The sequence below is a fragment of the Vidua macroura genome, chromosome Z (assembly GCF_024509145.1).
Source record: "Vidua macroura isolate BioBank_ID:100142 chromosome Z, ASM2450914v1, whole genome shotgun sequence".
NCBI classification, from domain to species: Eukaryota; Metazoa; Chordata; class Aves; order Passeriformes; family Viduidae; genus Vidua; species Vidua macroura.
This window is the reverse complement of record NC_071611.1, coordinates 18,715,450-18,730,066: the sequence shown is the minus strand read 5'-3', so window position 1 is coordinate 18,730,066 and position 14,617 is coordinate 18,715,450. Positions and strand designations below refer to the sequence as shown.

The following is a 14,617-nucleotide window of genomic DNA, read 5'->3' as shown; positions in this document are numbered from 1 at the left end:
AATACTAGATGATTAGAGCTTGATCACTTGTAAACTGGCACTGTGCCATGAAACAGATGGGAATGAGCATAGACAGACCAGGGACTATGTAGCAGTTTGAAATATGTTTACTGAGGATGGTATTCCCAGCTGGGAACGCAGAGACATCTGCCTACACTGACCTAATACTGTTGTGCCAATGGTAAAAGGGTTGTGCTATTTGTAAACTATCTGAAGTCAAATACAGAACTAGAGTAATGATGATAAATACTGTGTTAGGAGAAAAAAGTCACCTTCAGTCAAGACCTTAACCTTCTCTCAAAACACCTGGAGCATTGTGGCAGAAGTGAATTTTCTCTCATTCTTTTGATGGTGTAAAAATGTTTGGATGATGTCTCAAATAATACTTAGTGAAAGACTTAGAGAATTCAGTTCATTAATCTGAATATTCATCCAGCCTTCTCCAGAATGTCAGATAGGAACAAAGCTCCTGCATGGATACTTCAGACTAAAATTTACCATTAATTCCATTCACTGCTCAGTTTCACAGCTGATGAAACTGCCTATTCCAAAATATCATTCTGCACTTTGGGAGATTTTGGTTATTTGTTTATTTCTAGTTTATGTCTGCTTTGTAATTTCCTCAGGAATGGAAAGCAGCCAGTATTCTCACTCTGATAAAATTTAGGATATGATTTCCAGGCAAAGTTTGGAGGACATGTTTCATGGTTTGATTTCACAGCTACCAACATTTCATGCTTTCTTCAGTTTGATGGCAATGGAGTTGGCTACAGGACCTACCATCTGTCATGGCATTTAAAAGATAAAAATGGAATCATAAATAGTGCCAACTCATTACAAAATTGAGCCAGCATGTCAAAATGGAGGACATTAGCATGTTCTTTTAGCATTCTACTGCCAGCATCTGATGTCAGGTTGCTAATCACTTGAAGTCATCTGTCCAAACAAGCACTGCCAAATCTTTCTTCCAGGCCAACAGCATCAAACAATACAGGTAAATTTATGTCTGAAGGAAGTACTTCAGTGGGAAGTAAAAATATGGTCAGTTAATTCCTCCTCCTCCCACAATTACCCATATAATTAATTCCTTGTTGAAATAATAATACTCTTCTGCCAAAATATTTATGTCTACACAAAAGCAAATTATGTTCCAAATGATATCATCAAAGAACTTAATTATTTGGATTAAAATAGTTATCAAATATCAATATTTATTAAAGCATCATAACCTTACTTTAATAAGACTGACTCTAGTTTGGTTCTTAGCCATTGGCATAAACATTTGGTTTATCCACATTTCCAAATTGCCTACAATTGTTTGATCTGCTTTCGATAGTGTGATATGGGAAGTCATACTGACACAAGCCACTATACTACACTGCCCAAACTAGGGCTTGCATGACTGCAACTTTACTTGAATAATCTAATCCTAGTTTTTGTGAATGTGTTTCACAATCAAGAAACATAAAACCAGGGAATATTTGCTCACTTTTTCTGTAGTGAGTACAAATGAATCAGAAAAATTTCCTAACTAGAATTTCCACCACACTGAATGCAGTGGAAGGGATGGTTAAATATGTTTCATCTGAGCAAAGTTTCAGAAATACTTCTGGGTTAATTCTGGACAATGATACCTGATCCAGTATCATAGGGAGATTTATTTGATGTCTCCATGCCCCACTTGCTTGACTTGCCTGCAAAAAAGTTCTCAAACTGGATGATGCAACATGGTCTTGAACTTTATCATGCCTCACATTAAAAGCCATTCAGAGCAGAAATCTATTCTAGGGGAGTGTAAAAAGGGGTCTTTTCTGAATTGCAGCTCTTAGGAGCCAACTCTTTCATTTTTCTTAGTCAGAAATGAAAAATAATAAGCTCTTAATTTTGAATCTTAAAGTAAGTCCATCTTCTGTTGAGAGCTGTTTTCAGAGAAAATTACCAATATTAGCAAAAAGTAAGCATTCTTATTTTAAAAATATTTTCTGCATTTTTGAGCTTTTTCTTTTCCCTGATTTTGATCTTTTTTTAGAAAACTGTCCCCAGTACATCTGCTCTTTATCTGATGATAATTCACTCCATCATTCTACTTTATAACCAACAGAGGCTCATTTAAGAACAGAATGGAAGCACCTAGTATAAACTGTTCTAAGTGGAAAATTTCAGACACAGGTGAAAATAATTTTCATTAGGCTGCTGAACTGGGCCTGTAGGTAAACCTATGGATTTACCTGAGAATTTCAAGTGTCTACATGAATTTCCAAGTGTGTCAAAATAGCGTGTCAATGGTAGTGTCAAAATAAATTAAATGGACTGGTTTTCATTATATTCCAGAATACTTAGGCATTCAAAAACCCATAATCAAATTAATATCATAAATTATAACAGATAAGAAAACTGTTATTTAATACCTGAATGGATCAGCTTTACCACATCCAGCTGTAGCAAGAAACCAAAGGAAAATTCCACCAAGTATGTTCTCAATCCTTCTCTCTCACTTAAATCTTAACAGCTGTGTATGTCTGAGTGCTATAATAACGTTGAAGCTAGTGTCAAGTAAATGTGTCTCTGATTATATTTTCAGAGTCAATGAGAAAAATTACCATTGCATTTATTACCAAAGCATTCCCAACTATATTTATTGCAGTAGAAATAGATGTGCTATATAAACATTGGGAATTCACACAGAGCCTCCAGCTCTTTTAATAAATTCTTTTGGGGATTTTTTTGGGTGTTTTGTATTGTGTAGTGCAGGTTTTTTAAATACTCAAAATATTCAAGGGGAAGAGCTTGGGGGGTGGGGTACTACACCTTACCTGAATGTATCTTCACCAACAACTGCCTTGGCTTTGTGAATGTAGCAGACAATCTGTCGTGCTACATCCATTTGACTGAAGCTCATAATGGGGATGCCAGGATAGCTGACATACTCTATTTGTCCATACTGGGGTGGGGAGGTTATCACATAAAGGAGCTCCTCTGGCTTGTCAGTACCATCCAATGCAAGGAGGACATCAGTTGTAATGTAGCTGTGATCTCCTTTTGTCACTCTAAGACGTTTCGTAAAAACAGCAATGTCTCCTGCAGAATAGACAAAACACTAAAATAGTCATATTGAACTGGATGATGTCTTCTGCATTGTTTAGTCACTGGAAAGCCATCACTGGTAGAAAAACTATAAGACTTTAATAGTATAGAGAAATTCAGCATGGAAGGGACTTCAGGATATCTTTATTCTGACCTTCTGCTCAAAGCAGGATCAGCCATGAGATCAGCCATAGCCACATTGCTTGGGGCTTTATCCTGTTAGAACTATTGGAACTGAAAACTATTACCCTTTTGGGGCCAAGGATGAAGAGACCACAGCCTCTTTTGACACATCTTCCAATCTTAGCAGTGTCAGGTAAACCTTTATGTTTCTAATAAAGAAAGACATATCGTAAGACTATAGAATAACCTGTGAGACAGAGCTATTTCTGAACAGTCTTTTGCCTACCTTTTAATATTCTTCCCATTTTTTCTGTGCTGATTTACTCAGACATAAAGCTAGTTTCAGAAAGTATTTTCAGCTCTATTTGCAAAACAGCTGGGAGTCCTGGGAGGCAAGGTGCAACACACTGTATTTGGCAGAGCCTTTTCAAATCCCAGGACCTGGCCAACAGTGAAATCCAAGCAGTTAAATTTACGGAATCTGCAGGGATACTTGCCAGGACCTATATAGTGCTAAGGAAAGGATCAGGACATGTGCTCAAATATCTTGATTTCAGAAACAGACACTGGAAAACATCAAGTTTAATGGATCTTTACCCTTTTCCAAGTCCTTGATATTTATGTAGAAGTCCACAGCTGGGGATCTGTTGTACCCATCCCAGAGGTAAAATGTGAAGCTGTCTTTTTTCTTGGACCCCACAGTTCCTGTGTGGACATATCTCACAAGGTTCATATCCAGCTCTTCCTGAGTGCACTTCATTCCAATTAGGAGAGTAACCCAACCTTGTCCTACCTAGAAAGCACAAGCATCATTCAATAACTGATAATCACCCACACATCCTTCTCAGTTAATTGTTTCTTTGTAGTTATATAGACTGTTAGTGGCAGCTACCTGGCCTTCCTTCTCTAGGCTCTTTCCTCATAGTATGTTTTGAAGGACAGCAAATAACGGGAGGTTTTTTTCAGCAGATATAAGGCTGGAGAAGATACAATGATCATTAATAAAATAGAGTAATATTGGGTTTAGCTACTTTTACTCTAGGATATAATTTTCTGCACACTTCTCAGTCAGACACCAAAATGAAAATTAGATAGTTCCTGACCCAGCTTATGTTTTCTATTTCTTAATTTCACAAATCTGCTCTTTGTTCTATCTAAAATCATAGCTAAAATAGTATCAGAAATAACTTCAGGGAAGCATGGAAATTTAAAGCCCTAGAGGTCCTCAGCTGCAAAAAAAAAAAAAAAAAAAAAAAAAAGGAACCAAAAAAACCAAACAAGCAAACAAACAAAACCAACAAAGCAAACAAACAAACAAACCCCTACAAAGCAAAACAAAACAAACAAAGCAAACAAACAAACAACAAGAAACCCTGAATTGCACCATAAAATTTCTTGCCTTTCTGAAGATAGCCTAGTACCCTAAATTGAATTGATCCATGAAGTTGACATTCAGCAGCATCACTAGGTTTAGAGCAAAGGTTGTTGAGGACAACACATATGCACGCCATTTAAAAGAGATATTTTTTTCTATTTTTGTTTCTTTTTCTTATTTTAGGTCAACAGATTATCATCTTGCCTTCCATTTCTAATCTTATTTTTTGTAATTCCTCTTGACACATCCTTTCTATCATCTTCCTTTTCCCTTCTTTCCACCTGTGATTTTCGTTTAGTTGATGAGTTATTACTCACTCTTTAACATGCAACTCCTTCCACGCTTTCTGAACCCTGAAGTCACTGAAGTAAAGGGTTTTTTTTTTAAACCAAGGACTTTCCCCCATTCTCCCTAGCTAGATTTTCCCCCTTTGCTGGATGATTATCCCAGAATCTCTCTCAAATTCACCTCACATGATATGCCATATTTTTTATCTTCCATCTTCTCCTGTTCAGGATCTGGGTTTTAGTGCCAAAGCCTCTGGGACAGCATCATTGTTGTTGCTTCTGCAACAATTAAACTGGCCAAGCTGTCTACTTCAAAATATGACAGGCAGTTGGGAGAATAGGCAAATTAACTTCATTTTGCACTAAAAAGAGAGAGTTGTTTGCATGCCTGCTTTTTGTTGAAGTGCAAAGACTAACCTTGAGCTGAAGCTGACCATTTTCTGGAAGTCTTTCAAATAAGTAGTAAATTCTCTCCCTGGGGGTATCTTTATCTTCTGCTGACAGAACAGTGCTAGAAATTATTTGAGTTTCACCTGTGTTCACCTCTATATCGTTCTTCCTGAAAAAATTAAAAGTCATGTATTGATGCAATAAAGGAACCTTTTCAACATGTAATTTCTCTGCCAGAAATATGGATTAACCAAATGCTGACAGAAATGACAATTTCAGAGAGAATAGAAGAAGGATGCCTATTTCAGTTTAAAAGAGTAAAAAAAGCAAGCAGTGCAGACAATCTTCTCCTTACGATGGTGAGAAACAACAAAGATACCTAAAGCAAACTGATTAAACACATCTCTTTTATTCCTCTGTACCCTATTCTGCTTACGTTCATACAATTTATAGGAAGAAGACAATGTAAACCAGTAGATTGCATTATTACTGCTAATACAGAGCACAGAAATATTGGCTCTAATGACCGGATTGTTTATTTAGGAAATTACTGTCTTTCAAACAACTAGTCTTCAAGGCTCACCTTTATCTGTAAGAGACACAACCATATCTAACTGGCTTCTCTATGCTCCTTCTAGCACCCACATCTCATTTTGGGAAGAAGCTCTCAAGTGGAATGTGTGAAGGCTTTACATTCCCCAAGGGCACTCTCTGCTACAGGATGCAATCCAAGAGGTGACAGATTGAGGTTTTGGCAATCACTCTGAATAAGAGGCACTGTTGCCAGCCAAAAACATCCCATCACAGGTTCTTCAGTCTGTTGACCATAACTAATGGGGATGAGAGCTGAAAATCCCTGGGGTGGAAAGTACCCCAAGATCAAAATAAGAAAAGCTTTCAAGTACTGCCCAATATTCACCTGTAAAACTGCACTAGCATACGGAACTCTGTACCCTACAGTGAAGATGTAGTAACTGAATGTGGCAGCTAAATCACCTCAGTGCCAAACTGAAGATTCTCTTAAAGCACTACTGCTTAAATACTGGCAGCACACTTCATCTAAGTGGAGGGGAAACAACTTTGTATAAAGGAATAGCTATTTTGGGAGTAAATGTCTTAGTCTATGAAATTGTTCACCACAGGAATGGCAAGTGGTGAGACCTAATATTGCCAGACAAGGAAGCAATATTCTGGATCTAGCTGGGCTAGAAAGCCCAGCTAAAAAGCTGGGGTTTAAAGCTAAAAACACTTGACTTCTTGCACTTCATCATCTTCTTTCACAGAGAGGGGTTGGAAAATGGCAGATCAAGCTATAGCATGTGAGGAATAAATAGGCAATTATCAGTAATTATCTGTACATGATATATGCATACATAAATTATACTCTATTCTAACTGAAAATTGACATTATCTCATGTTAGCATTATGTGGTCATTGAAAATATTTTAACTAAGAAACTGACATTTGTTATTGCAGGAAGCTCTATCTGGTAAAAAATAATAACTCTGATCTGAAAGTAGGCCAAATACCCTGAGGGATCAGAAATGCCCTCCTCAGTGGCAGTCGCTTAACAGGTTGTGAGTCTGAAATGCAAACTTTCAGAGCTATACCCACAAAACCTTTGGACTCTTAGCTTCCTGTCTGTCAGTCTGGGGCTGGAAAACAAGTGTGGAGGTCCTGATGCTCTGTGACAAGTCATCAGAAATGATGGAGATCCCAAGGGATGAGCCCCTTTTTAAAATACCCAGGAGGTTTGGCTCTCTTGCAGCCAGCTGTCTATCTATAAGTGGTCTGCCAGGCAATTTCTGATCATGTCTAATTCATTTATGACTCCTAGCTTTGAAGTGTAAGGGAAGTTAGTGTGTGCTTTTGCAGCAATTGAATTATGGCAGAGAAAAAGGAATTTTAGACTATAAATGAAGAGAATTATAATTGGAAAGCCTTCTTCTGCTTCAACCTTGTGGATATTCTCATTACAAAATCCAGCGCTGCTTTCAGAGAGGTGTTTTAGGCAGGTGTTTGTCTTAGGGAAGAGAAAAGCGGTTCCACGGTAGTCAGTGTTCAGCAGAGGTACAACACCTGGCAAACACCTTGAAGCAACTTATGAAAGAAACAATATAAACTTTCTCCACACACTTTTATTTTTCCTATATTTGCTTAATATAGAGCAATACTAAGCATGCTCTCCTTTCAGTAATTTTTTTTTTTTTTTTTTTTTGTTAAATGGGCTGATAGAGAGAGACCTATATAGAAACATTTTTACTGACATTAGTCTGTTACTAGTTAAGGCTTGCTTCCTCTTTGCATCAGACACCAAAGACAGGGTTTAATGGTAAACATGGTGGGATGCTACACCATGGTTGGATTTGATTATCTTAAAGACCTTTTCCAACCTTAACATGACATGATTCAATGATTTGGTGTTTTGTGCTCTTTTCCATCACTTTGTCTAAACACATTCCAATGTCAGGAACAGGAACAAGTGACTTACTTGCTCAGCACTGGTTTCTCATCATTAACTGGAATGACCTTTACTGAAATGGTTCTGAAGACTTTATGTTTTCCATCTGATAGCTGGATTTTAAAGCTGTCAGTGAGATTTTCAGAGTTGTCATGCATGTACATCAGCTTCATTCCTATGTGGGGCAGAAAGGGGGAGAAAAATAAGAGAGAAAAAGAGGGAGAGGGAGAATGGGTGAGAGAAATGGAAAGAACAACTTAATCTGACTCCTGCAAAATCTCTCTCATCATTTCATTCTGCTTCAATCACCTTTCTTCCATCTCCCCTCCCCATATGCTAGGGTAACAGTAAACTTGCCTTAGCTATCAGAAGATGAGTTTGATGAGCCACTGCTGATCAGTGATCTAGCAGTATACTATTGACTCAAGGTCACCAGCCTGACCTAAGCAAGGAGTGACTCTCCAAAAAAAGAGTCTCTGTCAATCTGAAAAAGGTACATTTCTTCTTCTCTCCTTATTCCAAATCACTTTGATGGAAACCATAGAGAGGATGAGACTGTCAGGCAATACTTTCCTGTGCTTTAAATAATCCTCAGGAAACTTTAAAGAAGCCTTTGGAAGGACAGCTGGCCTTGTATCTATGACCATGGTCAATCAAAATTTCTAGGCCAAAGGTGGCTTGCTCACCATTGTGGATAACAACAGGAAAAAAAAGAAAGAAAGTCAAAACCAAGACTTGGGAAGGCAGAAGAATTTGGGGTGGACACCTGATATTTCTGGAGGTTCATATTAGACAAGCAGAGAGACAAAAAATTTTTCTTCGGTTTTTGAGGGCTGAACTGAAATTTGAGTGACAGTATGGAATTCATGCCCCTCTTTATACTGATAGATTCCATGTTTTACTAAATAGCCACAGTCAGGAGAGATCCACCGGATTTCTTGCACTGTTAAATATACGTTTTTATTCCATGTACTTGAAACAGATTTGCTGCTTTAAAGCAGGCTGACTGCTCATGTTAAGCTGTGGAGTCCCACTTTGGTATATTGCCACATAGACATATATATATATAGATATATATAGACATATGGTATATTGCTGCCTTTCAATGCCTAAAGAAGGTTTATAGGAGAGATAGAGAGACTTTTTGCCAATGCCTGTAGTGACATAACAAGGGGCAAGAATAGGTTTAGGTTGGACATAAGGACAAAACATTTTACAGTAAGACTGGTGACACACTGGAACAGTTTGTCCAGAGTGGTTGTGGAACGCTGGAAGTGTTCAAGGTCAGGTTGAAAGGGGCTTTAGGCAACTTGGTCCAGTTCAAGTTGTGCCTGCCCATGGCAGGGGAGGTGGTCTAGTTGAACCCTAAAGGTCCCTTGCAACCCAAAACGTTTTACAATTCTGCAATCATTTGAAGAAATATTTAACCCCATGATCAGTTAATATGTTTTTAAATCAGTCTTGTTGTCTCTCTAGTCTAGTTTCCCCTTTATTTTTTTTCAGGACAGATGATTTTCCTACTCATTTTACTACCCTTTTTGATACAGAGGTCTCTCAGGATGATTTTATAGACCATTCCTAAAATCAAAAGATAAGAATAGTATTAAATAGGACAACTTCCATTCCTAAACATTGTCTTGAAAATAAACATAAGGCAAGTGAATAAATAAATGATGAAGATTTCTTTAGTGTGCCACTTGTTTCATTAAAATAATGAAAAACCATTGTCAGAAGAATGCTGCACCTACCATTCCTCAGTAGCTCCATGGAAAAGCCATGAACAAGCAACCCATGGCTGTGGTGATCATGGTTAATTAACTCTTTATAGTGTCGAACATCATGGCCATGAACACCATTAATAAGGAACCCATATGAGGGCCTCTGCACAACCCCAAATACCAGAGGGTCTTGAGGCACATCCAGATCAACCGCATTGATAACAGACAGATCCAGCTCTTTCATGTCCCCTTCTTGAACCTAAATGTGAAAGAAAAAACATCCAATTCTTTTACATAAAAAGAAATAATAGAATTCTACCATGGCTTCATGAGTATTTTTGTGCACAAGTGTATCTCTTGATTCATCCACCCCTTACCAAGCAGCTTTTTAACCAGCTACTGATTTCAACCAGTTTAAGAGACAGAGAAAGTAAGTGGTTACAGTGATGAAGAGAGAAGTTGTGATAAGGAGTTCATATTTGCCCAAATTAATAGAAAATGTGTTAAGTAAGTCAATGCCAAATCTAGTGCTCAGAAATGCACAAAGGAGAAAGCCTTTTATAAAGGTATCCAAAGGGATAAAGGTATCCAAAAATGTTGAAGCATATAAATTTATACATCTACTTTTTACTTTACAGTAAGTTTACACCCTGCTCATGGAGTTATTTATATTAAAAACAGTCTACAGAGAGGGGAGAAGCAATGCTAGAAATATAAAAAGATACTCTATTAAAAATGTGAAAGCTCTTAGGAATGCAGAAGGAGACAAAAGATCTCTCTGCTTTCTATATCACATATTTGTTTAAAGATTTGATCCCTTCTTTTTACTTAAATGCTAATTTCTAGGAACTATGCACTGCTCCTATCCCGCTGAAGTTCTGTCTTATATGTTTACATGGGATTTCACTGGGCTGTTTCCTTAAGTAGGCTAAATTACACAAAGTAAGGGAAATATGCAAAGGAACAGGTATCAGGACAATGTTCTTATTTATATTAAAGAGTAGTTTGTGGTTAAAGTAGTTCTATGACAGGCATTTTGCTTATTTCCTTACGGTAATATTCTTGGCTATGAATTCTGGAGCTTCATCATTGGTTGGGCTGATTAGCACAAAAAATGGAGTCTCTGCTGAGTGATGCATCCCATCAGTGACATAAAGTACAAACTTGTCTTCTGTTGGCTCCATTTGCAAGTGCCTGGCTTGAACATAATTTATACTCATGGCTTTCAGGTGCTTCAGTTGAAATGAACCTATAGATTTTAAAGAGAAAATGAGTTAGCACAATACTTTTATGCCTTCTAGTCTTATCCATTATTTTAAAAATTGAAACTATGTCTTTTTTCAAAGAGTTAATTCCTTGAATTTTTTAAGTTCTTTGTCATTTTTTTAATGTAAGAGTTACATTGCACACGTTGCTGCAGCACACAAGCCCTTTCCCCCCAGAAATGCAAAATTATGCTACAGGTGGGACTCTGAAGTTTCTCACTTTTCAGTTCAGACTGCAAAACTGAGCCCACATAAAACCAATTCAAATAACAGGTAGGAAAATATCTGAGGTCCGAGATTCCTTGATAGTGCTAGGTTAATCGCTGGACTTGATGTTTTTTCCATGTAAATTATTCTATGATTATATTATTATAATTACACTTTGACTTACAGACCCCAAAAATGAGAATTTAAAGATTCAGTGATTACAGGTTTCCAGATGAAGATGCTGGTGAAAGCTGGTAGCATTACAAAGCATGTCACAATCTGTTCTGCTGAGGGTGAAACTGCCTTACACAGTTTGAAAATGGACAAGGGAAGTCACCATTTAAGTTAAACACCACTTCTATCACTTTTGTAACTTTGCCTTGGAAACTAATGTGGGACCCAGGCTACTGCATTTAATTGACAGATGTGTAGGTGAAGGGATGCACTGGAGCTTTTCATGGGGGACTGAAGAGGAAGGCAGGGAGAGCAAATTAATATCTCATATAGTGACTTCTAACAGATCTCAGCTGGATGCATAAAACAAGGATTGCCTTGTTTGCTTCAAGGGCCAATTCTTCACATTTGCATTGCTTCAGTCTCCCTTTGAACTCCTCCACAAAGTCTCAATGCCCTTCATTTGTCAGCACCTGCGATCCTCAATAAGCCCGTATTAATGCTCACACCTGTATCTGCACCACCAGAGTCCACTGCAGAGCTTTCCACAAACCCTCCAGATCTAATCTGCTTGATTATCCTAAATTGTTAAGACTTACCTATGCTTATTCCAATGTTGCTCTTCTCAAACCCAGGAGAAGGAAGTATGTTTTCAATGTAACCAAACTGGGGAGGAGAAACCAACACAAACTCTAAGTCATCTGCAGTGGTGTCAGGGTCAGTGGCAAACAAATGTTTGATAGTAAGGGCTGCTGAGGAGCCCTCCTCCACCACAAAGCTTGCACCTGTGCACAAAAAACATGTTAAGCACTATTGGTCATGAGCTGATTTTACTGTTGTTTTTTTTTAATAACAATGGAAATAATAACTAAAGGGGGAAATGCAACAAATACTGAATTACTGAGGGGTTTTGGTTTAACATTTTCTTCTCTGCTTTCACCAATATCTCTACTTTTTCCATCACAGAAGTAGAGAAGAAGGGAATAATGAAATTGTTTTACTGGTTTTGTTATTAGCTAAGGTTTATATACTGCTCAGAAACAGTTGTTACCTCTGTTTGTCAGAGAATTAATCACATGAGAGCTGTTAAGAACTGCTCATAATGAACAATTTTTCATGCACCACTGCTTAATTTCCCTGATGGCACAATGCTTCATTTCCAGAACATTACTTGGGTGAGCGCCTGCAAATTACAAAACTACTCATACATATGCTTAAATATTCTCTGAGATACATAACATATACCTGATACTTACAAACAAATGACATTGAAAGACACAAGCACATAGAAAACATACTTTTAATATGTTTACCACAAACCACACTAAAAAGCCCAGGAAATTTCACATAACAGGCTGCAGTTGGACTAGATGTACATTATGAACTCTATTTCCATTTCAACTTAATTTCTTAGATTCTGAAGAGACTCTTAGATTCACAAGAGTTACTTGTGAAAATGTGGCTTCACATCTATTAATGTATGGCTTTTGTCTTTATTTTCTAAAGTAATTAAATATAATGATTCTGTCCTTTCATGTAAGCCCCAAATTTCTGTTTTATGCTCTACACACAAAGATAAATAAATATATCAATTTATGTTTATGCTTTTGCCCTGAATAAACCTGATACCTGTTGGGCCATGAGTTCAGGGACAAGATATAGATCACTTTCACCTAGACATAGCATACATATGCAGCAATCAGCATGTAGACATGGTGGGGGGCAGATCTGAGTGCTCTCATCTCTAACTGCATGCTTTAAACATGCAGCTGAAGAGCAACAAATTCATACTTGCACTAGCAGCTAGATTGGGTGTTTGCACTGTACAAGCAAATGAAAATAAAATTGACAAAAATTCTCATACAAAGCATTTGTATGCTGATCTCAAGTAACTATTTCTAATGTTAAAAATCAAACAACAAAAAAAGCCACCCTGAGTCTTTAGCCATTACAGTACTGGGTAGCCCACTTTGTACTGCTATAGTAAGAGGAAGCTTTCACCGGTTACAATAGATGGAGACTGGTTATCCACTGGAAGTACAGTGATGTTAAGGTCATAGACAGGAAATGGATCATCACGTGAAAGTGGGGGAGAAGGAGGTCCATCGTAGCAGCAGACTTTCACATCTAGGCCAGCCTCACCATCAGAAACAATCAAGGTTAAGATCTCAATTGAAGGAGTCAGGCCAATCTCACCACCTGGGAAAAAATATTTAGAAGAAATTATTTACCAAAACTTCATGATGACTAATTTTTATCCTGCAAGGACAGTCTTCAATATCAAGTCAGAAGAAAAAGCAGCAGTAAAATTACTGGAATTCTTAATTCTGACTGGTGGAGTGATGCTTGGTTAGAGATTTGGTTCGTTGTTCATAATTAATTTTAACCAGCTCACTTTTCTGATATAATAAGAGAGTGTAGAAAAGAGTCTTAGTATTGTTATAATAATTGTAATGTTATAATTATAATGTTATGATATTATGTTACGTTATAATAAAACGTCTAATAGTCCTCAAGATTCTGTTCTTTGTGCACTAATGTATGTACAAAATTTATATTGTGTGGAAAAAGTGTTTTTTCTGCACTCTTTCTCAAGGAATGTAGGAAAATCTTTCTTTTATTTATGTGCTCCTCTATGACAAATGGTAATATCCATTCTCTTTCAAAAGAAAACTTTTTAGTATAGCAAGTAATGCATCTATTCCTATATGCTTCTTATCCTTACAAAATGGACTATAACAAGGGCTGTATTTTATTGCTGTACTTTATTACTGTACTTTATATTATGCCTATAGGCAATCACATTTAAAATGTGGGCTGATACAGGACTGGGAACTGCCACCCCTTGCAAGAAGCATCTGTGAGCTCAGAGTATTCCAGCTGTCAGCATTTCTGGAAGCCTGTGTCTTGCATTGCTGCAAGATATCATTAATAAGCAACCTGCAAAGGAAAGGCAGTGACATAAGACTTCTCTTATGATACCTACTGACAGCACATTTAATGTTAGAAATTTGGAAATGAAAACCAAAAACGCTACACCCTTGAAAGTAAAACTTCATTGCCCCTGCAAAATATTGTCATTGAAATACAGTTTGTGATATCTTTAGAATGCAGAAGAAAAGTTTGTTGTTGGTGGCCACAATTAAGTACTTCCTTTTCAAATACCAGCTGTTCATTTTAGACAGTGCCAAGCTTGAAAATATCACATCTATTCTCTATGCTAACACAGAATTACAGAATAATTAAACAGAAAACCAGGATGTCTGGGGAGAAAACTAAACACTAAAGCAATTATTCAGAGATGTAGAAAGAGAACCTCTTTCATCCAAATGAAAGGATCAATTTAAGTAAGAAAGGGAGTTAACCAGCCCTTGATTTCTGCCAGTAATTAAAAAAAAAAAAAAAAAAAAAAAAGTACTAACAATAAATCTACAAAATAAAGCCTTTTTAAACACTTTGTTTCTCATTAAGAAAGTCAGAACTTCCTTTATCTTGTGGTATGGAAAGACTATGAGCTGTCCAAAGTAGATAGC

General features: G+C 37.1%; 1 protein-coding gene across 1 annotated transcript in view; it reads right to left on the bottom strand.

The window, feature by feature from the left end:
• FREM1 (FRAS1 related extracellular matrix 1) overlaps positions 1-14,617 on the bottom strand; it is a 57,640-nt gene that overhangs the window by 23,254 nt on the left and 19,769 nt on the right. The window contains exons 16-23 of the mRNA XM_054003898.1: positions 13,086-13,283; positions 11,684-11,869; positions 10,491-10,687; positions 9,469-9,697; positions 7,751-7,895; positions 5,287-5,428; positions 3,805-4,000; positions 2,814-3,078 (exon numbers count right to left, since the gene is read on the bottom strand). Of these exons, the coding sequence (XP_053859873.1) occupies positions 2,814-3,078; positions 3,805-4,000; positions 5,287-5,428; positions 7,751-7,895; positions 9,469-9,697; positions 10,491-10,687; positions 11,684-11,869; positions 13,086-13,283 (1,558 nt within the window). The remainder of the gene's footprint in view (positions 1-2,813; positions 3,079-3,804; positions 4,001-5,286; positions 5,429-7,750; positions 7,896-9,468; positions 9,698-10,490; positions 10,688-11,683; positions 11,870-13,085; positions 13,284-14,617) is intronic.